We start from the raw sequence: 11,179 nt of genomic DNA, 5'->3' as shown, positions 1-11,179 counted from the left end.
GATTGCAAACAGAGTTGAGAAGTGACAAATGCATCTTGGGTTTTAAAGAACACTGTAAGGATAACAAGACTGCTATGAGTAAATTAATCTAACTGATCAAACCAGCCCCTCTGCTATTCCTAACAAACGGCAAGATTTAGTACACTACTTCCTTCAAAACAGCAATGCTGAAATAGTGCTCTTTAATGGTGCTTTACATAAATCAGGTTGTGAGTTGATGATCAATTTTTTTGTCATTTACCTTCAACCTTTTTAAGTACAGCACATTTTTAAACTCAATGTGACCATTAATTTAACAATTAGTCTTACTGGAATGCATAGCATCAGGCAACACAAATAACAGTAGATGCAGTGGGAAAAGGAAAGGCAAGAAAGTTTACTTCTATTGTCTCCCCCAACAGCTCTGAAGAATAAAAAGAAAACTGATACTTATCGATAAAAGGTCCATCCATATGTAATCCCAGCAATTAAAAGAAAAATCTTAGAACAATAATTATTGTACTTACTACTGGTGCAGCTCTGCACAGTAAATTCATTTAATTATTCTCAAGTCAGCTGCTCACCTTTAGAGTTTTCTCAGCTAAGTAAAGGAAAAATAGCTGAGGAGACACCAGGCAAAATAGTAATGTTGGCTCTGCTTGCTACTCTGTCTTATAAAGGATTCAAAAGGTGACAATAAGCACTGCTTGGGTTACACATTCATGGATCAGGTGTTTGAACTGAGACCTGGCTCAAATTTCTTCCTTAACTAATTAAACTTTTCTTTCTATTTATATCCCGAGATAATATGGACAAGAAGAAGTTTTTATTTTAATAAATCCACTCTTGTTTATTTAAGTACAGCTCTGCCATCGAAACAGCCTCTCCTTCTCCAGGTATGTTGACAGGTAACCTCTGCACCTGCAAGTCCCTCCTCAGAAGAGACTCCAGCTGTCAAATACTTATGAAAATAAATGAGTTTGTTTTCCCTAAGTCTGTTGATCCTTTGGAACAAGGAAGGGAGGTTGGAGATGAAAGATCAGAGGTGACAATGTGTCATTCTGACAAAGATGGCTTGTCACCAGCAGAGAGGAAAGCAAGCCCTGCTTTGGGTGATCTTTCTACAGTGAGATTCATTTCCTACTTCCTGACCATGCCCTAAATTACAGGAACAGAAACCAAAACCTTCAGTGACACAGAGCTATGAACTAGGTACAGCTGAATAAGTTCACCTTGCTGTCAGCATTCCTTGGAAGATTAGGTATAATCAGGTGGCCTATGTAATGATCTGTTTGGAGTATTTTAAACTACAGTAAATCAATAATAGACTATTACTATAAACAATAGTTGTAGTGAGTTGTAGGAATCAGGCTTTGTTAGTCTGGAGATGAATTTATATACATCTTCTAACACACACAATCTGCTTCCTTAATGTGAAATTTAAATTGGAGGTATAAATAAGTGGTGGTCTGTTATATATTTCAAGAGCATTAATTTTGGAACAAAAAAATTAAGAAAATTCATAACAGCAGATATGAGGTTTTCCTTCTCAGACAAAAATCTATTTCCAGCTTTAAGCAGGATTATGTGGACAAAATTCTAGGATACAGGCCAATAAAACAATGTATTTTGGTTAGAGTTTATTGTGTAGCAGCCTATTATGGTATTTAAAGTAATGTTCTCTTACTAGATGAGCATTGCTTTATTTTTCATGGGTGGAAATAGCCTGATCTGCCAAACAGATAATATTTTTTATAGTACCAACAGTTACAAATTACACTGTGGAGTGGAGTAGTAATACATTTAAACCCTGGTGTAAATGAATGGGCTGCAGTGAGTTTACTCCTGCTTGGTTTAATGACAGTGAGAGAAGTGTCAGCCACAGCAACTGTTCCCTAGCACTGCTTGGGTTTGGATAGAGCAATACCAGCTGCCAGGAGCACAAAAAGCAGACATAATGTCACGATCCTTTCACCCTTTTTGCTACATCTTTTGCAAGCAAGAGGAAGTGGCTTAAACCCCAAATAATCAGACTTGCCTTTGGTCCCAAACACCAGCATTTGGTAAGGAAACAACGTTCCCTTTTGTTGATTCCAGTGGGAAAACTGGTCACAGTAAACTGGAAAACCCTTTCCTGTTAAACCCAAGGGCCCTGGGCTGTTGTGCATTAGTATTGTCCGATTAAAACAAATTAAACAATGCTGATTTGTAAAAGATGAAGATCTGACCTCACACCTTTTGGTGTTCTTTCCATTTATCTCCTTCATTCAGCACTATATATTCAGGTTGCTTCCTGGCTGAGATTTCCATGATATTATGGTCTAGCAGGCAGTGGCAGTGATGGATCTTTCTCCAGAATCATCCTGAAAATAACTTTCATCCTCGTAGGCACCTTTTTCCACCCCGTGTGAGTTTATCCCAAGCTGACATGAGTTTGAACAGAACGGTTCTTTCACTGATTCCTCTTGTCATTTTTACTACCAAGATGTTTCTAGAGAAAAGTTTTTTTTTTTTTATACCTCTGTGGTAGTGCTTTATTGGAGACTTCCTTTATTTCTGCTCCCTCCTACACAGTGCTCACTGAACTGCTTGCTTTGTGGGAATGTTTGACTGGGCATCCAACTCTAATCAGTAACGGAGAGAACGAGGAAATTGAAATGAAGTAGAGAAAAATGACAAGATCGAGGTGAGCACAACAATATTCCAGCTCAAAATATGCCTGCAACTAATTCAGGCATTGCATTAACATATAAGCACAGATGTTCAGAGAATGATGTGTGGTTACCTCAGGCACTGCCCTGGCACTCGGGGGCTGAGCTGTTCCTGCATCCAACAGGAGTAGAGTGGCCAGAATTGGGGTTATGTCAAAATATGATCTCAACCTAAAGGAGCCAATTGCTGTTATTGCTTACAGAGGGATCTCTGAATGTTTGAAATTCAACACTGACAACAAAAGTGATGCTAGTCCTGGCTGAAAGATGGTTTACAAAAGCCTAAAAGAGCTGAATTTCAGAATCAAGTTGATGTCACTGTATATTGATACAGATGGGAATCTAGGGTTACTGGGTTTTATTTATTTATTAATGACACTTCATCTGAAGTACAGGGTTCCCTCCACTACAATTAGAATGCAATAATCAGGGATTAGGATATTAAGGGATGTTTTAATGAGATAATTTATTTTACAGCTAAATTCTCTGCTTTCCTTACTTCTGGAGTGTGTGTTAACCTGGGTGATTGCAATTATTTTATGCATTCAAAAAGCGAGATCGATCAAAGTGAGTTTTTAAAAGTTGTTATGCAAATAATGGAATGTTATAAAGAAAATCCCTGGTAATAAATTCCCTAGGTGATGAGCAGTTAACAAAAGTGCAATATCTGGCACAGGATCTGAGCACTGCACATTTTCCAGGAATGTTTAACACTTGTTCCTATGAAATTCAAGAAAAACTAATAATTTTTCTCTGAGTTTGTTTATTTGTTTTGGGTTTTTTTGCTCTACAAGGGACATCTGAAAGCTCTATTGAGTTGTTCATCTGAATATTTATGTACTTGTATATCTATTGTTTTCACCTGAGGAGTCTTTATTAAATAGTATTAAAGCCATTTTTTGTTTGTTTGTCTTCAGACTTCCAGAATTAAACTTGGAGGTGTGGTTGTGAGAAACACCCAACATTCATGTTGATAAGTTCTTGCCAGGAATCTAAACATATGAAACGATTGTCTTCAAATCAAGTACTATTTACATCTCTAAGAATCAGAGGGAAGTTGTGTTTTGGTGAATCATTGACAGGTTGTGGACTAGTCTTGTCCCCTTTGTGTTCTGTTTGGCATCAGGGACACAGTTAATTAGCAGTGGCAATCAACCAGAGCCATGACTTCAAGCAGCTGCAACAGAACCATCAGCAGTTGTCTCAGGTGAGATCAGAGGAGAGGTGTTAACCTGAGACCAGCTACAAGAGTGTAAAGAGATGCTGTAGCAGCTGTTCTAAAACCCACACAACTCCATCTTTCAGCCCTGCCTGTGTCAGGGCCACTGGTATCATGATCCTGGCTAACAGATTCTGCCTCTGTAATGACTTTGGAATATCTGAAATAAGTGCCCAGTAACCGGTGGGGTTGCTCGGTAGTGTTGATGTCTCGGTGGTGATGGCAGAGAATCCTGCTGTGCTGACAGCTCCAAACATTAAACCAAAATGAGATATGTCCTGCCACTTCCAGTGGTCTCTTAAGGCACAGGCTTTAATCATACAGAAATAACTGCAGAGTCTGATTTCAATTGTTCTTGGACAGTAGTATTTCACCATATTTAACCGAGGAGTTTGAGCACATGGAGTAGTGGGTGGTTTTTTGGGACTGTGAAATATTGGGATGCAGGATGGAAGCCAGGCCCCAGAAGCCTCAGTGACAAAGCTTTCTCTCCCTGCAGCAAGCAGAGGGTGTTCCCCTGAGCACAGAGCAGAGAGCTGGGCTGTAGAATCCGAGAGCCAAGACAGAACCTGCAGCACTCTGGGCTGGAGCTAAACCAGAGCAGGTGCTCCTCTCACATCAGGGGCAATGTCATGTGTGCTTTCCCAGCTCAGGTGATGTCCTCAGGATTCTGTGGGAATGGAATGGATTTCTGTTTGAACCTGACAGCAGAATAGGCTGCCATAAGGGAGTAACAGCATCACTAATTCACAGAGGCTGGTCTGATCAGTGTATTTTTTCCCTTAAAAAGCTGTCCTGGAAGATCTCTGCTAGCATTTGATATGACAGGTGTTTGTCTTTAAACACACTTAGAAGTGCTTCTGTGACTCAGCAACACAATTTTCTGTCTGTGATCCTCAGTGTAACTGTCTGAGGTGTTTCTGTCTGCTACCAACATTACAGACAGTGTCAGGTGGAGTGGCCTCGAAGAACCCGAACTGTTCAGGTTTTCTGTGTGTTTTGGGAATAACCATGCCCTAAGGTTGAAGGCTGGGAGATAATCAGGATGCTGCCTGTTGTGACATGGCAAAGATGAGTGCAGTGGTGCTCTGCTCTTGCCAAAGGCCCTTTGCACGTGGGGTATTTCACTGTGCCCCACAGGGGGTGAGGTCACAGCAGAATAAAGCAAATAGCACTGAGGTGCTTCCAACCACTTCTGCATTCACTGCCTGCCCTCACTGATGTCACTGGGATTCCTGCCATTCACTTCAGCACTAGGAGGATGTACAACCCTTAGTGAGGCATAAAGTACAATTACCCCATAATTAGAGTTAACCTTATCATAAATAATCATCAAAAATCACTCCTTTAACAGAAATGGCCCTCTAAATAAAGGGAAGCAGGTGTCTAGATTCAGACAAGCTCTTGAAACACACACACCAAACACTCGACAAAATTCCACTGACAAAAGGCAACCACATATTTAGGGTCTCAGACCTCTAAATTTATAGTTCCAATGGAATGTGCTTTGTTTTAAGGGAGCTGTTTGACAATATATGTTTATGATCAGGCAGGAGTCTTTCCAGCTGAGGCACAATTTGAAGAGCTTTCTTAAAGCACCCAAGAAGTAGTGACAGAAATTTCACAGCCTGTGCGAGTGAGAGACACAGAGGAATAGAAAGTAAGTGTATTTTTGTACATAGAAAACAGCATTTTCTCCACCAACCTGCTTAGTGGTACTACTGAAAGAAGGAAAGGTCTAAAAGTGTCTGTAGTCACCAGCTCTCCTTTACTTTCTGGAGCGACCAGTGAAGCTGATATCAGACTTACCTTGTCATTAATTTTTTACTGTTCTTAATGGAATGGTAAGTGGTGAAATTGTCTTAGATTTGTAGGCCTAGCAGGCTAATCAGGGTGGAAGTAAGTGTGGTTAAATAAAGGAGCTGCCTGCTATCTCTGAAGTTATCTGAGCTGTCTGGGCCTCTCTTATTTAGCCATTAATGTTGGTACAATGCTTGAAAATCTGCTGGTGACCCATATTGCATGGTGAAAATATAAAACATAATATCAGCTGAGATACAAAGCATTTTCTGGCCATAGTGAGAGCTTTTAGCCCTGCAATCAGGCTGCACTTACTAATTGTGCAAAATCTCCTTTTTTAATTGCTCACCTGGGTGTCACTGAAAGAATGAGTACCAATTTGTCAGATGGATAATTTTTTTTCACTCTTAAAGGAATTTCTGCAATATTAGGACCTGATTTATTCATTGGAGGTAATGAAAATATATTGTTGTCTAATTTATAAGTCATTAACATTTTATTGAGGATTCATTGAAGTCTTGTAGATGGCTTTAATTTTATGTAATAGGATGATTTCCCCAACATTGTATTGATATTTCCTTCCTTCTCCATAATTTCTCATCATAAATGTGTTATGCATCAGCAGATAATTTTGAATTTAAACTTTTCATCTGCAAATACTGAAACACCTTCATAAGTAGCTCCAAAAAAAAAAGTGTGAGACAGTTGTCTACCACTTTTTCCAAAAGTAGTGTCCAAGAACAGCATTGCCAAGAGTTCCAAATTTTAAAGGAGCACGTGGGAGCAACTATCACATTGAATGAATAACGTTTGGGATGGTTAAAGCCATCAAAAATTGCACTGCCTGGAATTAATTCAAGCAGCTGGAATTCCGGTTTAACCTCTCGGCAGTGGAACAACAGTGCCATCGGGTGGGCACCAAGGGGAGGGATTCCCTGGAGAGTTTGGAATGTGTTGCTAGTTCAGTAATCTAAATTCATCCTGGGTCCAGCTGATCTGAAATTGGTGGCTTAATTGGTACTGGGTCCTGCCATATAATCAGTCTCTGAAACATAATCAGCTGTGTAAAGAGTGACATAAAAACATAAGGATCATTAAATACACCTCTTGATTAAACACCGCTGATTACCAGTCACCATAACCAGGCTTTACACCTGGACATTTTATTAATTCTCATTTTTTCCAACATGTGCTAATATTGAAAATTCAATGGCCCACAGAGATGCTTCGAATTTTTTCCTCTTACAATTTTTATTTGTATCTTTAATGCCCAAAGTGCGGATGAGCAGAGTGGATTCTAGTTCTGTCTCCCAGTGGTATAAACCTTCTGCTTAAAACGTGGTTTAAGTAGTGCTTGCACCACTTTAGATGTTTTCCAGCCATGTGAAATCACTTGCCAACAGTCTTTCATGACCTTCCAGGGTACAACATGTGTAAATAAATAGTAGACTTGCAATAGGAAAGATTGTTTGTGGCACAGATCTCTTGGTCTTCATCTTGACTGCTTGTTAAGATTTGACCAGAGCTTGAAACTCTGAAAAATAAGTAAAAGAATAACGAAATGGAACCACATTTTCCAGTCACACAGTTTAAAAATTGCTTTCTTAATTTTTAAAGTTAAAATAGGAAACTAATGATGTTTTTTTCTGATAAGCATTCCTTAAAGGAACTACACACTGTGTAGTCATAGTACGAGGTACTTAAGGCAAAGGTAGTGTTGCATTTAAGGGTCACATTGCACCGTAGTTCAGGAGTAAAAACCACTGAAATTATGGGTTGATCTTGAGTTCCAATCTTGAAAAAGTCTCCACAGATGAGAGGAGGGACTGGGCACCTGTAGCCAGGGGCAGGAGCAGTTCCTGGGTTAGATGCTCTCTGTAATCCAGAGCAGATCTGAGCACCTCAGATCCATGACATGCAGTGCATGGAGCAGGGCAGCTGCCTGGAGCTGCCACTGGGAATCCTCCAAGGCAGGTGTTGTTCCTTTTACTAAAGGCAGTCTTACCATCCACTCCAATTTTGCCATCTCCATCACTATCCCCTGCTGCCAGGAATGCCTTGGTCTCAGCATCAGTCAGAGCTCTGGCACTGGCAGAGAAATTCTTCAGGAAAAGTCTGTTAAAGGAGAGAGCACAAATGGCTGAGACAGACCCGGCACTGACAGTTTGATATTAGTCAGAGCTGTAAAATGTCAAGCCTCATTTAATCCTGGAGGCTGTTTCAGTGGCAAAACCTCCTCTAACTTCAGTGAGGGTCAAGGGTAAGAAAGTGAGAGGATGCTGCATCACCACACGTAAAAATGCTTGATGGCATCTTGGTTTCACTGGATTAAAAAGGCAAAATTAACCCTGGCTCTGTAGTGGCAGGAGTCATCTCCCCTTCCTCGTTACCTTCCTCCTTCTTCCTAAGATGCACATCCCTGAGAGTGACAAGAACTCCTCTAACCTGACTTTTAACTTCAAAGCCGGATGACTGTGATCTGCAAGGTAGAATTCATGTGGCAGAAAGAAAGATGAGAGGAAAAATAGCCCTTTGAATTCAGTCTAGTAAAGAATCTTGCAATAATAAGAAGCAGCTGTAGCAGAACTATTTTTATCTTCACAGCCTGTCACTTATCACTATATGAAACAAGTTTTTTCGGTGCTGTCAGAGAGTTTTCTCGTTGTAATCCAGCCTTGCCTTTGTTATTTGACTTGCACAGGTACTCAACACACGTACACACAAACCCCATTGTCTCATCCAGACATACAGAAGGAAAGGGCGTATTTCTGATCTTGTTTTTAGGTGACAAAACACAATTTCGTTGGTAACTCATTTTTTTAAATTTACTTACTTCAGTTCCTCTTCCTCAATAAAGCCACTCCTGTCCTGGTCAAGAATGCCAAAGACTTTGGTGAGTTCGTCTTTGGATTTGGAGTTGAGACCCACTTTGACAAAAAAGGTTTTGTAATCAAAAGAGTCAGCAGCTGAAATAAGCAGGAAGGGATAGAGAAAAGTAGTTAAAGATCTGGAACCAAAAAAATTAGCTTTTTGGTCAAAAAGCAGCAAACCATTCTGCAGTACAGCAAGGGTCACTGCAAACCCCAAGTGACAATCTTTGATTTTACTGAGTTTACATCAGATTAATGGGATTTTTCCATCAGTGATGTCTCAAACCTAGGAATATAAATAATGACTCTGGTTGTCATCATGCAAGAACATACATTTGTAAACAGATACTTCCCTCAAACATAAATTCACAGAACTTGATGGTAAATATTGTACTTGTATGGAAATCAGCAGTAATTTTATTATTATTCTCTGAAAAAGTAGGATTTCTACATCAGGACTTCAGCCATTGGTTTTTTTCGTGCTTAATATTGCTGCAATGCACAAGTGATGATGGGTTCCTGTACCTTGGCTGGCAAAGATAAAAACTTGCCTCTCTTCCATTGCTTTGCCTCCTTTATCTCTTTTTGAAACAGCCTTTTCCGTTTCTGTTGGAGTTGGGACCTTGGGGTAACGAGGACAAAGGAACTTGACAGATAAACTGAAAAGCCAAATTTAAACCATAAATATTACCTTGACAGCTCTGTAGACCAGCAGCAATTTCAGCTTCTGTCAGGATACCAGAAAGAGCCATGGCAAAGCTGCTGCAAAACGAAAAGCACTGTCGGGGGGAGCTCCCACTGCTCTTCTCTCCCAGCCCGTGGTGCCCAGGGGGGACAGACAGGGGGATCTGCCCTGCAGGAGCCAACTGCTCCATCCTTGATTCACATCCATCCTGCATCTGACTCACTGTTATTTCCAGTTGAGTCTTCAGGTGCCCAAGCTGGGGACAAACTCAGATGTATTTATAGAACTGCCTGGCCTTGGGGGATCTCAGGTTATTTCCATGCATTCTTTCTGTGAATTATTGTGGTGTCTTCTAAAGCTCCAGGAGGAAAGATTGAACTCACCTTGCCTCTTAAGTTTTCCCCCAGGCCAAGGAAATTTTGTAAAAGGTAAAAGATCTGCGGAGTCCTCTTGACTTAATTCTTATTCAAATGACAGAGATAACGACTTATATAGATTTTAGTTAAGTCTTCTTGACCTTTTACAGAAGTCCCAGAGCCACGTGATGGCTCAGATACCCCAGGGGATAAGTTACTGTGGCTGACAAGACGTGCTAGCTAATCAGATTGATATTTATATCCCAAAGGAATGCACATGGTGTTTTAGACAATATAGAAGGTTTGGTGCCATACAAAGTAAATCCTCTCAGCTTGCACCTATTTTACTGAAGTGAATTATTTTTGATGGGTGAATGAAAAAATAGAATTTTTTTTAATTGCTTAACGATAGCAACAAATGGGCACCTTCATGGTACACTTTGACTTGTAAGGATCTTATCCTGATAGGAATTACTCATGAAACATTAGTCCTGCAATTGCCCTAATTGTCTTCAAATAATACTAATATTGGTACATTTGTAACAGATGTATCTGACATATCTGGGAGTTTAGCTTTGCCTTTATTTCAGATTACTCTGGAATAATTGAGAGTATGGCCTGGTATCAGAGAGGATCTGATAATTGTGTCGGAATTAGTGAACATTCAGGAGTAATCCTTGTGAGAAGCCCACACAGAGATTGCAAAGCCTTCATGTATAGAAGTTTTGGAGTATTTCTGTGGCAAACCAGGGCTTGCCCGTAGGTGGCACCAAAGACAGACAAGTCCAGCCGTGCCATCTCTCCGGGACAGAATGAGAACAGGGTAACAAGTGTAACAGGGTGCTGTTCATCAGCGAGGAGGAGACGGGGAAGGAGCAGGTATTTAAAACAAAAAAGTCTAATCTACCAAATCACTTGAAAGACAGGAATATAAAAGACTAAACTGAAAACTCTGAAATAACTCCAGAGGACTTTCTTTTATGACAATTAAGAACAGGTCTGTTTAACAAAAACAGGTTTTACTGTGCTTACTTTTATGCTGGCTAAATATTAGTGTCTGTTGTGGAGATCACTGCAAATATAAAATCAGTTTGTTCTGTAGGCCTGGGAGTTAGAGCAGAGAGCTGGTATCCAGGAAATACAGCTGAATAATGTCTAGCTGGGATGGCACTGGTGGGATTCCCTGAGTCAAGTATTCCTGTGTTCTACTCGGACAGAATTTCCCCTTTGAACTGAGGGTCAGAAATACCTTTGTGCCTGCAGGACAAGGCATTGTCTCATATTGTAACTGATGTGCTGATCTGATTTTCTTTTCTGCAGTTTCTTATACAAACCCTCTGATTTTCTTGTTTTCATGAGTGTGGGACATCCTGACAAGCAAATCCAAAGTTATGGAGCAGCCCCATCCCAGCTGCTGGTGTGCTCTGCAGGCCTGCAGTGCAGTAATTGTACCAGACAGTCCATACCAATGGAATGGGATCCTTCTGTGCTTGCAAGCAAAAGTAATATGGAAATTAAGCTCCCTAAAATGCGAACACTTCAGTTCGCATTCCACGGTA

At 40.4% G+C, this 11,179-nt stretch overlaps 1 protein-coding gene across 1 annotated transcript; it reads right to left on the bottom strand.

The window, feature by feature from the left end:
- Positions 1–7,217: 7,217 nt before the first annotated feature.
- LOC126641014 (parvalbumin beta-like) lies at positions 7,218–9,699 on the bottom strand. The gene is made up of 5 exons (XM_050317305.1): positions 9,648–9,699; positions 9,271–9,341; positions 8,543–8,675; positions 7,715–7,824; positions 7,218–7,243 (listed from the first exon to the last, which is right to left on the bottom strand). Exons 2-5 carry the CDS (start codon positions 9,329–9,331, stop codon positions 7,218–7,220), a joined length of 330 nt encoding a protein of 109 aa, XP_050173262.1. The 5' UTR covers positions 9,332–9,341; positions 9,648–9,699.
- Between the last annotated feature and the right edge of the window lie 1,480 nt (positions 9,700–11,179).

Source organism: Myiozetetes cayanensis, unplaced genomic scaffold (genome assembly GCF_022539395.1).
Source record: "Myiozetetes cayanensis isolate MyiCay16 unplaced genomic scaffold, myiCay2020 scf20-37, whole genome shotgun sequence".
In the NCBI taxonomy this organism is placed as follows: Eukaryota; Metazoa; Chordata; class Aves; order Passeriformes; family Tyrannidae; genus Myiozetetes; species Myiozetetes cayanensis.
Note: the sequence above shows the minus strand (reverse complement) of the source record. Positions and strands in the feature narration are given on the sequence as shown.

Excerpts from the sequence above, each read along its gene's own strand:
- LOC126641014 (XM_050317305.1), bottom strand. The coding sequence starts at position 9,331 with ATGGCTCTTTCTGGTATCCTGACAGAAGCTGAAATTGCTGCTGGTCTA. Across the intron at positions 8,676-9,270 it reads TGGTCTACAGAGCTGTCAAG|CTGCTGACTCTTTTGATTAC; the intron begins GTAATATTTATG and ends TGCTTATTTCAG. Across the intron at positions 7,825-8,542 it reads ATTGAGGAAGAGGAACTGAA|ACTTTTCCTGAAGAATTTCT; the intron begins GTAAGTAAATTT and ends CTCCTTTAACAG.